Raw genomic sequence first — 13,674 nt, 5'->3', positions numbered from 1 at the left:
TTCAAATGTGAAGGTACCCATCCCTAAATACAGCCCAATATACTCTTGACGTTTTCAACTAAAAAGATACAGCATAGCAAGGGTGTGCAGCCACATGAAGCCCAAATTGTTTTCTGCAAGGTTGAGGCGAGATATTTCTCTAACCTTAGTGTGCAATAATGTTTCCCGTTTAGTCTCAAGACAAAAGAAAAGCAATATGCAAATTCTGATGATGGATTCAGTAATTTGTGTAAGTGGTAATAAAGCTAGTACTCGTGCCTACTGATGAGGGCTTTGCAGAGTCAGTGTTTGTGTAGTTCTCTTCCTTCCAACATGGCTGCCCGTAACCAATGGTAATCTCTTTTAGACAGAAACTGCCCAATTTATGTGCAGTGGTAGAGTAAAACATTGGAAAAACATGGTATTACTGCAACATGTTTACAAGATCCAGTAATAAAACACTGATGCATTACATTTTTGTTGATATTATTTCTCTTATATTATCAAGTTCAACACATTGATATAGTGTTGCACATATCAACCGTTGTCTCTTCCAACATGGAGGAATAATGGGCATTCCGTGCAAGGCCTCTGTAGGCCTAAACACTGTGTAGGCTATTCATTAACTTGTTTGGCAGAACAGGAACCGAGAGTGAGAGTGAGAAAGATACGAAGCTAGAGAGATTTGCATGTGCGTGCATGTACGAGTGTGTGTAAGCATGCGTGTTCCTCAAAACAATCAGATTTTACAATGAGAATCAAGTGGGTATGTAATGAATTGAACCCCAATGGATATATCCTTAAAGATTCCACAGGCATGAACAATTTAAGAGATGCCTGCCTACTGGCATCCCACATTATGACTAGGCCTAGAGTAGACTTTATTGTATTAGTTAATTTCCCATTAAGCTAGGTCAATAAACTGAAATAGAATGTGGCACATCAACTTTATACATTAATGGACCAAAATGAATGATCAACATAATGCACCTTACCCCCCTTGGCTTGAAGGCTACAAATCAGATTTTCAGGATTTCTGACTGTATGCAAATTTGGCAGAGAGTTCAACATATCTGCTCCAAGTCAAACATCAGAAGAGTGCATAATAATGTAATAGTGGGCTTCTGTGTCGTTAAAGACCTCCTCTACAGCCACTATGTCCAGGTATTCCAGAGTAGCAAGAACACAAGTGATTGTATACAAGGACAAAGTGTCAAAGATGTGAAAGGCTACATTCACACTGCAAGCCTTCATGCTCAATTTTTATTTATTTATAATATATAAATGTGGCCAATATCAGATTCCAGTGTGAACTGGTCACGTTCCTGAACTGACCCGCATGCGCAAATGAACAAAAGCGAAGATGGAAGTAAACATGGAGGACACTGATGAAGGCACAGTTCATGGTTTAATTTATAAATTGACGTTATAAGCTAATTTGTAAGCAGATGATAAATGGGGGCGAGGAGGAGGTGAACGAGACATTTCTTCTTTCAATATGCTTAACACGTTTTGCTTGTACAGAAGTATCACTATCACCCCAAACACCTATAAGGAGTAAGGACCTCCACTGACCACCTCCTTCACATCCGTATTCCATGTTTGTATTCACAGCGACTCCCGCCAGCGCAGAATTGTCATTCAGACTTGAGGTTGTATTGCAAATATATATATATATATTTTTTTTTTAAATCAGACCTGTATCTGATTTAGGACCACACATTATGTAAGTGGCCCAAAACAGAATCGAAAAGATCATATTCCATGCTATTTGTGCCGTTCACACTGTAATGAAATGGACAGATCGGAGTCACATTATGAGCAAGAAACGCAAGATTTGGGCCACTTTTGCCTGCAGTCTGAAAGTAATCATCATGATTGCCTACTAGGCTGCACACAGCCACACTTTAGATGGTGCAATATGTGCAGTCGGAATACCAAATATACACTTTGCAGTGTAATGGGCCCAGTTCAATTTCAATTGGCAAACATAATCAAACTTCATGAATAGCTTTTTCTGGGCGGCTGATTGGCGCAGTGGGCAAGGCGCTCGCCACTAACGCAGGAGACGCTGGGTTCGAGACCAGCTCTCTGCGTTGCTACCGGCTGGCCGGTCGTTCATACTAACACAATTGGCAAGTGTTAAGAGGGTGGGAAAGCCGGTGGGTGGGGATTGGACGTTGTGGACAGCGACTCCTACAGGTCGGTTTGGTGACGCCGGTGCGGCGGAAGCAGGAAGTAGCGGGGGCAGCGTGAGCCTCCCACGCGTTACTCCTCGCCACTGAGAGTTCGAGCTGCTGCGGTGAAAAGATGCGACAGGCTGCCTCCTTGTGTACCGGAGGGGACATGTGATGCAAGGCTTGTCCTCACTACAACCGACCAGTGGGAGGAATAGTCTAGCAACGTTCAAGACAGGGGAGGGAATAATTGGATAATACGAAATTGGGATGGGAGAAAAATAGAAAAATGGGGAGAAAAAGTGGATAAAAAAAATATAAAATGAATAGCTTCTTCTGTAAACACAACGGCACAGTCTTGTTGAAACTAGGATATACACTGAAAAAAGTTACAAGCCCTCTGGCCCTCTGGCCTTCGTCAGCGTTTCTTCTTTGATGTTGTTTGCACGTGTAAGAATCTGCATCCATTATGATGAGTTGAGCGTTCCAATTATTTGCACCCAGCGTAAATCATTCCACTTCATAGCCGGAGCAGTTACCAGTTCCTATTTTGCACAAACTGTATACAAAGTCTCAACATGGTTCCATGTTTTATCACAATACCCTGTGGAACTTACACAGCTATAGGCCTCACCATTACGATTGTGTCTGTAGGCTATAATGCTAGGTCTACTCTAGGTCCTTGATCACTTCATTTACACAATTGTTATCCTGTATCATGTCAAACCTTTCACAATGTACAGTATATTTGAGCCAAATGTAATTGTACACTACTCACTGTAAAACACTCAAGGACATCTTTAGTAGGCGTATTTCTGTTAGTAAGACGTTCATTACTTAGCCATAGCAGGGTTACCCCCAGATAAATTGTTGCCCGGTGGCAAGTGTCCTTTGACGGAAGGCCAGATGAGGGCCCAGTGCCATTCATCATGTCAAAGCATAAGAGAGAGTAGGTGAAACAGTGTTTCATCTTTCATGTTGTGGAAGCTTAATTTCATTCAAATAGTTTTGAAATTGCAAGTTTGAATGTGTGGTTGTGGGGGACGGGGGATACAGAAGAAGCAAGGCTTTATTCAAACTAACAATCATAACCGTAAGGTCTGTGGAGGGAGAGAAGAGAGGAGAGAGGAAAGAGAGAGAGACTGTGCGACTAGTAGCTGTCAAAACACTAATATGAGAGGTTTAAAAATGTAGCCATAATAAGGAAGGTATGCGCGAGCAGGTGGGAGAGGGACATTTAACGTCAAACCTTTCTCTCAAATCAAATCAAATTTATTTGTAAGGCCCGACAACACACGTTAATGTCCCCATGGGCCGGACACGTCTTCTTTAACTCAATCAGCGCCAGATGGCGCTGTGTACCGTGTGGTAAGAAGGCCACCGCTTTAAAGCATGGGGATACATGGGGGTGTTTGCAGGGCTCAAACTATATTACATATCATAGCTATGGATATAATACTATTTCATTCAATTCGTGAAAAATAAATAATCTTTTTAATCCATACATTCCCATTTTATACCGTGGTGAATATGAGTATAGTTTTAGAGTAATCCTGTCTAATCCCAGAAAACGATGCTATGCAGAGTTTAGTGCATTTCACAAAAAACTTGGCGTTTCTCGCCTGCATCAACAATCAATCTGAAATCAACGCTATATTATCGGTATTATGTTTCATCATGAATGCATGAAAGGGTGGGGGGGTCGTTTTTCTATGTTTTGATCGTCACCAACGGAATACGTTACACACACACACCAGCGTTTCCGTTAGCCGGTAATTACCGGTATTTGACCGGCAAAATCTGTTGAAGTCCGACATATTTCATCTCTCCGGTCTTAATGTCCGGTGAAAATAATTCCCTGAGTCTAAGCACAATTTGATTATTTGAATTGTATTAAAATAGGCTAAAATTAAATAGCCTATGCGATGAACGAAACGATCATTACATTTGTTTCCTCGTTGCTTCTAATAATGACAACGACGTTGTCAGCGAGAGCTTAGTGCTGGGTGTGCGAACTTTTGTGAAGCTGCAGAGCCAGAGCACTATCAGCACAATGCAGTATTCCAGCAGTACTCCAATTCAGCCATTTTCAGCCAATGTTGGGTGGGGGGCGCTGTTGTGCGGTTCCCAGAAAAGAGCCAATAACACTGAATCAGCTGCTCTGCAGCGCCATACTCTTTGCAAATAAGTCGTTGCGAGGTGGAGAGAGTCGTCACGCAAACCACGATAATGTTGCCGTCTCTCTGCTTTCTCAGTTCTTCCCTTGATATAATTAATACAAATGTCCAATATAACGGAATTCGTTAGCTCATAAAAATGTGATTATAACAGACTGCTGTTTAGTGTCGGACCGACTGCCCACATACGCGGTCTATTTTATTTCAAGTCAGCAGCAGCACGGAGTATCGAGGGACTTATTTTATTTGGAATATATTAATGACTGTATACGCAAAAGTAGCCTAGTTTTAAGTAATAATATTATAAATCTACATGCCTTGAGGATGACATTCTTTATATAGCCTGCCTATCAATTGTTTTAAAGCTCAATAAACTATGACCGGAATTAATCTCATTTGTCCGGTGATAGAAATCTTGCAGGACACCCAGACCGGCACGAATATGTTCTAACGGAAACGCTGACACACACACACACATACGCTCGGATCGCAGTGAATGGATTCTTGGATCAACGCAAGATATAGCCATTACCTTGACTAGGATGTACTCCAAAAAGAATATTCCAATTATCTGATCGCCATTCCAAGTATTGATGTCGATCATGTTGCCAACATAATCCACCAAAGAACATGAACCGAGAGTGCTTGATTCTCCTCGATCCATCCATGCGTTATAAACGCTTGTCCTGCTCGACAAGGAAAACCCGGCCCGGACTTTTTAGATCGACGCACAGCCCAAGCCAGAGAGTTTCAAAGGATGTGCAACACTCGCCGCAAGGCAGCAGGCGGCGGTATTGGATGTTTGCGATCTCAGACTCATTCCCAATGATAACACAGGCTCCCTTGATGAATTATGAATGGGAATATCGAATAAAATAAATAACGATAGAAACCCCGACTTTTCTCGGGTTTGGCGCTCAACTCAAGCGTCGGCGAGTTAACCGACTTTATTCGTGAGTGGCGTCCAATGAGTTAAACAAGTCAAGAAGAAACATCCCAATAGCAAAGCTGATGGGGACGGACGACATTCCCTTCACTTTGTGCTATTGCCTGAGCGAGACAGAAAGAGACTGAGGGACAGAGCAAATCAAATCAAATTTATTTATAAGGCCCGGCAACACACGTTAATGTCCCCATGGGCCGTACAGGTCTTCTTTAAACAAGTCAAGAAGAAAACATAACAATAAGTCAAGAAGACAACAAGAATACCATAAGGTCCAAAAAATTTAAGATAAATGCAGCATAGTTTAACCACCACACACGTGTTAAAGAAGAGGAAAATGAGAAAGAATCCACAGTACCCTCTGGTTAGCTACAGTAGGCTTGTAACAGACATTACCCGATTTCTCCTCAACAACAGCTAATCTCTCACATTTTGTTTCTATTCCCGTCTTGTGCAAGTAAGGCACTTAAGGACGAGGGTGAGTCGAAGTAAAATGCTGGTTATGTGGCCTTCTATATAAAACAGCTGACTGACGTTAGCTAGGTTAAGCCAAGTTCAGACTACATGATTATAGCCCCGATTTTCATTTTCCACTTGTCGACAGTTTTTGGAGATTGCCGACAAAAAGCCCCAGACCAGAGGCAAATCGGTGTTCACACGGCTTGTGCACGGCGGCACTCGTTTGCCATGTGTGAATTGTTGCGATTAAACTGTTCAGCCTATTGCAATGTTCGAGGACCAAGCCATCTTATTAGAGTGACCCAGCCATCTTATTAGAGTGTCTCTATTAGCTGTCATCCATTAATTCATGATTTTGGGGACATTTTAAAAATAGCCTACTATACAGCCCACACCAGAGTGCAGTTGACAAGTTGGCTTTGTTCTTCAACACTGTATTCATCACCTGAATTTAGTGACAACAGTTTCATATTCTGAATATCCACAATGAGAATATGAAGGAAAATAACGAGTGGAGAGAGAGAATGATATCGGAGACCAGGCATGGGGAAAATTAGACCCGGACAGCTCATTCTCAAGAGAAAAACAGAAACCATTAAGACATTGCCTTGTGCTTTCTCCAATGCATTCCTCTGACCAAAACAACTTGTTTCTACCAAAACAAAATAACTCCATGACAAAAACCTTGTCACTTCTCGCATGTGTTTGTGACAAAGCAGTTTGGAGACCAGACAGACTCATCTGAGATTCCTCCTGGTGAAAGACCTAAGTTGTAATGCGTGTAATTTTGACTCCCCGTCACCGACTTCAATATATATATATATATATAAGGGATGGGCACAATGTTTTCTCAGATCGAGTACTTGCATGAATTACTTTAGTGTTTGAGTAATTATTTAGGGAAATCTAGGGAACGGATGTTAAAGTGCATGGGACAAGAAAACACACTACGAATTATTATTATCACTCCGAGTCCGCGGACATAGAAATGCACAGCAATATATACCCAATGCTTAATATGTATTGTCAGTTACCATTTGTAATAGTTACATTACCTCCACTGTCTGCATCAGGTCTCTCCGCTCATGGAAAGCTGTGTCCGTGTCAAAACTAGTCTATGAACGCTATGCAAAGTGGGCGACATGTTGTTGGCACAATTTGGAAAAGCACAAAAACAAGCCGCTGTTTGTATCTTTTATATAAGGCTAAACTAAAACTTTTTACGGTAATGTCCAGTGTACTATCCATGCTCCACAGTCTCCAACTTCCAGCAACAACTCATGCCTCGCAGGATTTCAGAATGAGTTTTCAGTTTCTTTTGGCACAAACGAGATGTGTTTTGGTGCCTGGTGGTAACAAAATGTTTCACACACACAAAACATTTTGTTACCACCAAAACACACACACACACACACACTGGGGGAGCCCTGCCATAGTACATTTCAGCAATAGGTTCAGGTTTCATTACCCACAGGCCTCTTGGCAGCAATAGAGAAATGACAAAATAGCCTAACATCATGGGTATGGTAAATCAAAGAATTGCTGTATCAGTCATTACATACTGTAAAACGTGTTTAACTTTTGACATTTACAACCTAGTATACATTAAAAACACAAAGTTCACACAAACAGACTTGACAAGCTCTCGATTAGACAAATCTATAGAGTAGGGATGATGGAAACTTGCAGACAGTATATAAAAGCAATGTTTCTAATTGTAGGCTGCGTTTGGTACAAAAATCTGGGCATGGGTTTTCAAGTGCAGAAAATGCTATTGATTGATTGAAAACTTTATAAACAGATTGCAGAATGGGTACAATACAGTACGGCTCAATACACAGTAAATTGTTAAGGGGATGCAGACCAGAGAAAGACTTTAGTCTTGTTTACATCAGGGTCCCCCATTTTCAATTCATCATGATTTCGTCTAGGCTTGGAAAATAAATAAAGTATCTGAGCAACCAAGATTAATCAGTCCTACTTATTCTTCTTAATTCTGGCTGCTATGATCTATTCTAGCGAGTAAGAGGACATGGCTTCATGGAGATGCATACCCCAACTAGCCTATTCTCAGCATGGCTACATTTAGATACAGCACAACATCGGTGGTGGTGTTAGCGGTTAATGATGAAAATTATACAATGGCATGCAAATGTCTTGATTCTGATTGGCTGAAACAGTGAAGTTGCCGGTTGTTATTTAGTATAACACACTCCACGTGACCCCAGATCCCTCCCACAACCGAATTACTTTATTTTTTCTGTCTGAATCAATCTGCCATAGATAGAAAAATGGAAGTATGAATAGCTTTTGAACGAATCCTCCAAAAAAGATACTCAACTGGAATATGTTAGTTCGTTACATACACATGGATTATGTAATTAATTTGTCATGACTCATTGTGAAACAAAAGAAAAATTGCGGAGATAAAAAAAAAATAGCAGAAGTTTTTTATTTATTTTTTGTCAGATTTGATTGATTGATTGAACATGTTATGATTGAACATGTTATTACCAGATTGCAGAATGGGTACAATACAGTACAGCTCAATACACACAATTGTTAAGGGTATGCAGACCATAGAAAGACTTTCGTCTTGTTTACATCAGGGTGCCCCATTTTCAATGCATCATAACATGACATACAGATAGACAGTACTGCTACATCTATACATTTATGACATACCAGATTTACAAATACAGTACCGTTTGTGATACAAGAAGAGTCTAAAGAAGAGAGTATATACATTTGACAAAGAAACTGTACATTGGAGGAGGTTGGTAGGTAGGAGATTGGTAGGTGGGGTGGAGGGGAGGGGGGTATTTCGTATAAGACACTCCACGTGACCCCAGAACCTCAATGTAAATAAACCATAATCAACCTACAAAAACAGTACTGTATTTGTAAATCTGGTATGTCATAAATGTAGCAGTAATGTCTATCTGGGTTTAACATGGTTTGTGGAGCTCCCTCTGGTGTCTACTAGTGGATCTACTATTGGATCTACTTTCTCTGTGGATGGTTGTGTAAATAAATCTCCATTATGCTTCAATTACTGTGTGTTTATTCTATAGCAATAAGGTTGGGTGAATTCTGCCATTGTATAAAAGACATTACACCACTTGTAGTCGTGTGTTATAGGAATTAGATCATGCCTAGGGGGGTCTAACGACTCCCCCTAGGCATGATCTAATTCCTATAACACACTCCTGCGTGTGATGTCATGCTTAAATACACATCCCAAAGAGCAAGCTGGAAGACTCACCCGACACCCCATTATCAACATGCTGATAATCCGATGTGGGTGCTGGACTTGGTTTTTCTGTCCGACTTTCCCCAAGGAGACACAAGAATAAAATCCATAAGGTCACCAATTTGCTGAACTCCATCACGTATGTTTGCTGGGGAAAAGAGGCAGAATTAGGTCATTTTTTTGTATCAGGTAAGGTAACACTAGAATCTGTAAATGCCATCAAACACCGACCTCTAGGCAAAAGAGCCCTGCTTGGTATTGCACTTTATCACATTTTTTGTTTTGATCTGATTATTGGGGAATGCTATAGCCGGCCACACCTCAGGCTCTCTGCCAAGACAGGTCTCTAAACCTTCACTCCAACACATCAGACCAAAACAAAAAATATAAAAGTGCAATGCCAAGTGGGGCTCTTTTGCCTATACGTCGCTATACGTCAGCTGATTGATTGAAAACTTTATTAACAGATTGCAGAATGGGTACAGTACAGTACAGCTCAATAGATACAATTGTTACGGGGATGCAGACCAGAGAAAGACTTTCGTCTTGTTTACATCAGGGTCCCCCATTTTCAATTCATCATAACATATATGACACACACGACATGCAGATACAGTACTGCTACTGTACATCTATACATTTATGACATACCAGATTTACAAATACAGTACTGTTTGTGATACAAATAGTCTAGAAAAGAGAGTATAATTTGACGTAGACTAGCTAACCTTAGCAAGTACAGAAACGTGGGAGATATTTACATTGTTATATGTAACGACGTCAAGTCAGGTCACTCACTCGGGTGCGTTTTAACACCAGACGTTATCTGGTTGGTTAGCTAGTTATCGACTTCGGTGGTTATCTTGCTTCTTTAACGTCACATCGTGTCGGCAACATGCAAGCTACAATCCTGTTAACGGTACACTTAGGTAGGCTAGTAGCTAGATCGCTCGCAAATAACAAGATTAGGAAAAGTGACAGCTGCCTGGCCACTGTGGTGCCTGCTGATGATGACAGACGGACTACCCGCGTTGGCTAGCTAGTGTTAGCTAGTAGCTAGCGAGCTAACGTCAGCGCTCTGGTATACAGTAGGTGCGTGTTGAGTAGGGTCCAGCTGCAGCGCCGAGAATCCTCTCACTGGGCAAGCCTGTGGCAGCCACGAACCTACTTTCTATAGAAGCAGCTCGGAGGTGCGCTGCAGCTGGACCCTATTGGGTTGGGTAGCTAGTGTTAGCTAGTAGCGAGCTAACGTTAGCTAGCTCTCTGGTATACAGACAGTAGGTGCGTGTTAGCTAGTAGTGAGCTAACGTTAGCTCTCTGGTATAATGTTGTAAGTGTTGTTAGCTAGAGGGGTGACGTTGGCCAACATCAGAAGAAGAGACAACTGTGTCACTCGTAGGCGTTGTAATATAATATTCGCATGATATTATTGTGTCGACTAACATTCACAGTAAAATAACAGTGCAGCGATCAACTATGAAGTAGAAACAATTTACTCTTTTTTTTTTAGCTTGAGACAAATCTCTCACGGGATGCCACAACATCAGACAGCTGTGACATTTATTATTATGAGCTCTGAGCAGCTTCTTGAGCAATGACTGTAGCGATGCCAGTGTTCATCATATCGTATTAATGGACACGAATTCAAATAGAGAAAAAAAAGCAAGTCAAACTACCTGTCATATATCCGACCGAGCCAACAGATCCAGTCTTTTCAGCTCTGTTTTAACATTGCAGCATATAATATCTGGTCCCCCGCAGTCAAAGCACAGCGAACTCCACCTCTTATTATGTGGAGCGTATCTCTATCTCTCTCTCTCTACCCCCCTCTCTCGCTCGCTCTCTCTCTCTCCTGCCTGTGCAAAGGTGCAAAGCCCATAGAACCATATAAAACCGCAGAATGTGGAGATGGCTTCTTCTAGAATGCGGCGTTTCTCTGGTATTATAGTCAGAGCCGGTGCTGCCTCCTAAATGCGTGGATGGCGTACTACTGTCACCAGTTCAGACATTAATGTCGGTTTAAAAAAAGCTTAAGTATGCCATCTTGAGGATTCCACCTCAAACCGAAAATGCACCATTGATTGATTGATTGATTGATTGATTGAAAACTTTATTAACAGATTGCAGAATGGGTACAATACAGTACAGCTCAATACACACAATTGTTAAGGGGATGCAGACCAGAGAAAGACTTTCGTCTTGTTTACATCAGGGTCCCCCATGATAATGATAAAAAAAAAATCTTATCATAATAGCCACACATCTTCTTGGGGGACCCTGATGTAAACAAGACGAAAGTCTTTCTCTGGTCTGCATCCCCTTAACAATTGTATGTATTGAGCTGTACTGTACCCATTCTGCAATCTGTTAATAAAGTTTAGAGTCCCCCACCTACCCAACCTCCTCCAATGTACAGTTTCTACGTCAAATGTATATACTCTCTTTTCTGGACTCTTTTCGTATCACAAACAGTACTGTATTTGCAAATCTGGTATGTCTTAAATGTATAGATGTAGCAGTACTGTCTATCTGTATGTCATGTATGTCATATATGTTATGATGAATTGAAAATGGGGGACCCTGATGTAAACAAGACGAAAGTCTTTCTCTGGTCTGCATCCCCTTAACAATTGGATTGAGCTGTACTGTACTGTACCCATTCTGCAATCTGTTAATAAAGTTTTCAATCAATCAATCAATGGTATGCTACTACTAACTCACTGCTAGTGCTTTGTATCACCAATAGCCTAACTCACTGCTTTAAATATTTGCATACTAATCAACTTTGAAGACACTGTGACAAGGTGACTTCAAGTCAAGAGTCAGTCAAGAGACTTCAGGGATCAAATAAAGGCCATATGGGTGTACAGGTCTTCGATAAAAATCAACCCAATGCTTTATCAATGGAGCAACTCTGGGTGTGAATGAATGAATGAAAACTTTATTAACAGATTGCAGAATGGGTACAGTGCAGTACAGCTCAATACATACAATTGTTAAGGGGATGCAGACCAGAGAAAGACTTTCGTCTTGTTTACACCAGGGTCCCCCATTTCCAATTCATCGTAACATATATGACATACATGACATACAGATAGACAGTACTGCTACATCTATACATTTATGACATACCAGATTTGCAATTACAGTACTGTATTTGTGATACAAAAAGAGTCCAGAAAGAAAAGAGTATATACATTAGGCGTAGAAACTGTACATTGGATTGGGTAGGTGGGGGTGGGACTGTACATTGGAGGTGGTTGGGGGGGGGGGGGGGGGGGGGGGTAGGAGTGGGGGGGGGGGGGGGGGGGGGGTTGGGTAGGAGGGGTGGGTGGGGACTGTACATTGGAGGTGGTTGGGTGGGTGGGGGGGGGGGGGGGGTGGGTAGGAGGGGTGGGTGGGGGACACTGTACAACTGTACAAACAACACTGTACATTGGATTATTGACAAGACCATACTTGGTAATTTACTGTACATTGGAGGGGGTTGTGTTCGGACATTTACAGGGGCCAGTTTCGAGTTGCAGTCTCCCTTAGGTGTTTTTTGAGAGTGTTTTTGAAAGTGGGTAGTGATTCACATTCCTTTACAGGAATCTCATAATAACAGGTCATCTCATAATAACCTGTTAACAGAATTCGGCTATAGGGTGCCAATAATGTGGTCAAGATGTTTCTTCTATCTTGAGCCCAAACTGGCGTGGTTTATTTATTCACATGTTCAGCAGCAGTTCTACAGTTCTTCTCTCTCTGAGAGACATGGGGGAGAGAAGGAAGTGGGTGGATACATTCACTTTTATACTTGCCCCGAGGTGGTGTACCTGGGTGGTTCCGCCTAGAGCGCCCTCTAGTGGGAACAGATATATATGCAACTAGACAGTCACTGGTTGGGACGCCTATTGCTTATTAACAGCGGAGGAGTGCGCCGAATGCTTCCGCGTTTTCCCTGATTGGCTGCGACACGCCCCGCGGCAGGCGCGGCAACCGCAGAGCGGAGCGGCAGAGCTTGCGGCATTATTTAGCCATAAACCGCCATGATTCTCATTCGAAGCTTATAGCTCACCTGGCAGCGCGGCGGTCCTGCAGTCCGTTGGTTTCAAGTTTGAATCCCATAAATTTTTTTTTTTTTTTTTAACGTGTATTCTTTCGCCGGTTAAGGTTAGGCATGGTTAAGGTTAAGGTTAAGGTTAGGCATTGTTTCGGAGTTGGTTAAGGTTAGAAAGGTTAAGTTTAGGCGCTGTTAAGGAGCTGGTTAAGGTTAGAGTTTGTCTTAGAGAATGGCAATATTCTTTCTATGGTTAAGGTTAAGGTTAGGCATGGTTAAGGTTAAGGTTAGGCATTGTTTCGGAGTTGGTTAAGGTTAGAAAGGTTAAGTTTAGGCGCTGTTAAGGAGCTGGTTAAGGTTAGCGTTTGTCTTAGAGAATGGCAATAGACAGCCTATTTCCGCACTGCCACTCTCTCGCGCTGCCGCGGTCACATGGTCACATTGTCACATTCTTGCACTCCTCCGCTGTTAAAAAGCAACACGTGATTGGGACAGTTATATTATGCAGGTAAACAGTTACTAGTGTAAACAGCCATATGTACAGTTAGACAGTTACTAACAATCCTACACAGAACCTCTGATCTCAACATAACCTTACAGCAAATACATAGAGGCATACATTCTGTATTTGCTGTATGTCCCCC

General features: G+C 41.8%; 2 protein-coding genes across 5 annotated transcripts in view; one reads left to right on the top strand and one right to left on the bottom strand.

The window, feature by feature from the left end:
- stim1a (stromal interaction molecule 1a) overlaps positions 1-10,859 on the bottom strand; it is a 69,325-nt gene extending 58,466 nt beyond the window's left edge. For 2 of the 4 annotated variants that reach the window (XM_084333984.1, XM_084333986.1), the window contains exons 1-2: positions 10,665-10,859; positions 9,001-9,136 (exon numbers count right to left, since the gene is read on the bottom strand). In XM_084333984.1, coding sequence (XP_084190110.1) covers positions 9,001-9,124 — 124 coding nt within the window. In that variant the 5' untranslated portion in view covers positions 9,125-9,136; positions 10,665-10,859. Of the gene's footprint in view, positions 1-9,000; positions 9,137-9,786; positions 9,975-10,664 lie in introns of those variants that run through there. The other 2 variants (XM_084333987.1, XM_084333985.1) reach the window with 2 other exon arrangements.
- chrna10a (cholinergic receptor, nicotinic, alpha 10a) overlaps positions 1-13,674 on the top strand; it is a gene marked incomplete at both ends in the record, with an annotated part of 116,654 nt that overhangs the window by 75,207 nt on the left and 27,773 nt on the right. The window lies entirely within an intron of this gene.

The sequence above is a fragment of the Notolepis coatsorum genome, assembly GCF_963971535.1.
Source record: "Notolepis coatsorum genome assembly, chromosome: 1".
Lineage (NCBI taxonomy): Eukaryota > Metazoa > Chordata > Actinopteri > Aulopiformes > Paralepididae > Notolepis > Notolepis coatsorum.
The sequence above is the reverse complement of the archived record's forward strand: the minus strand, read 5'-3'. Positions and strand labels throughout refer to the sequence as shown.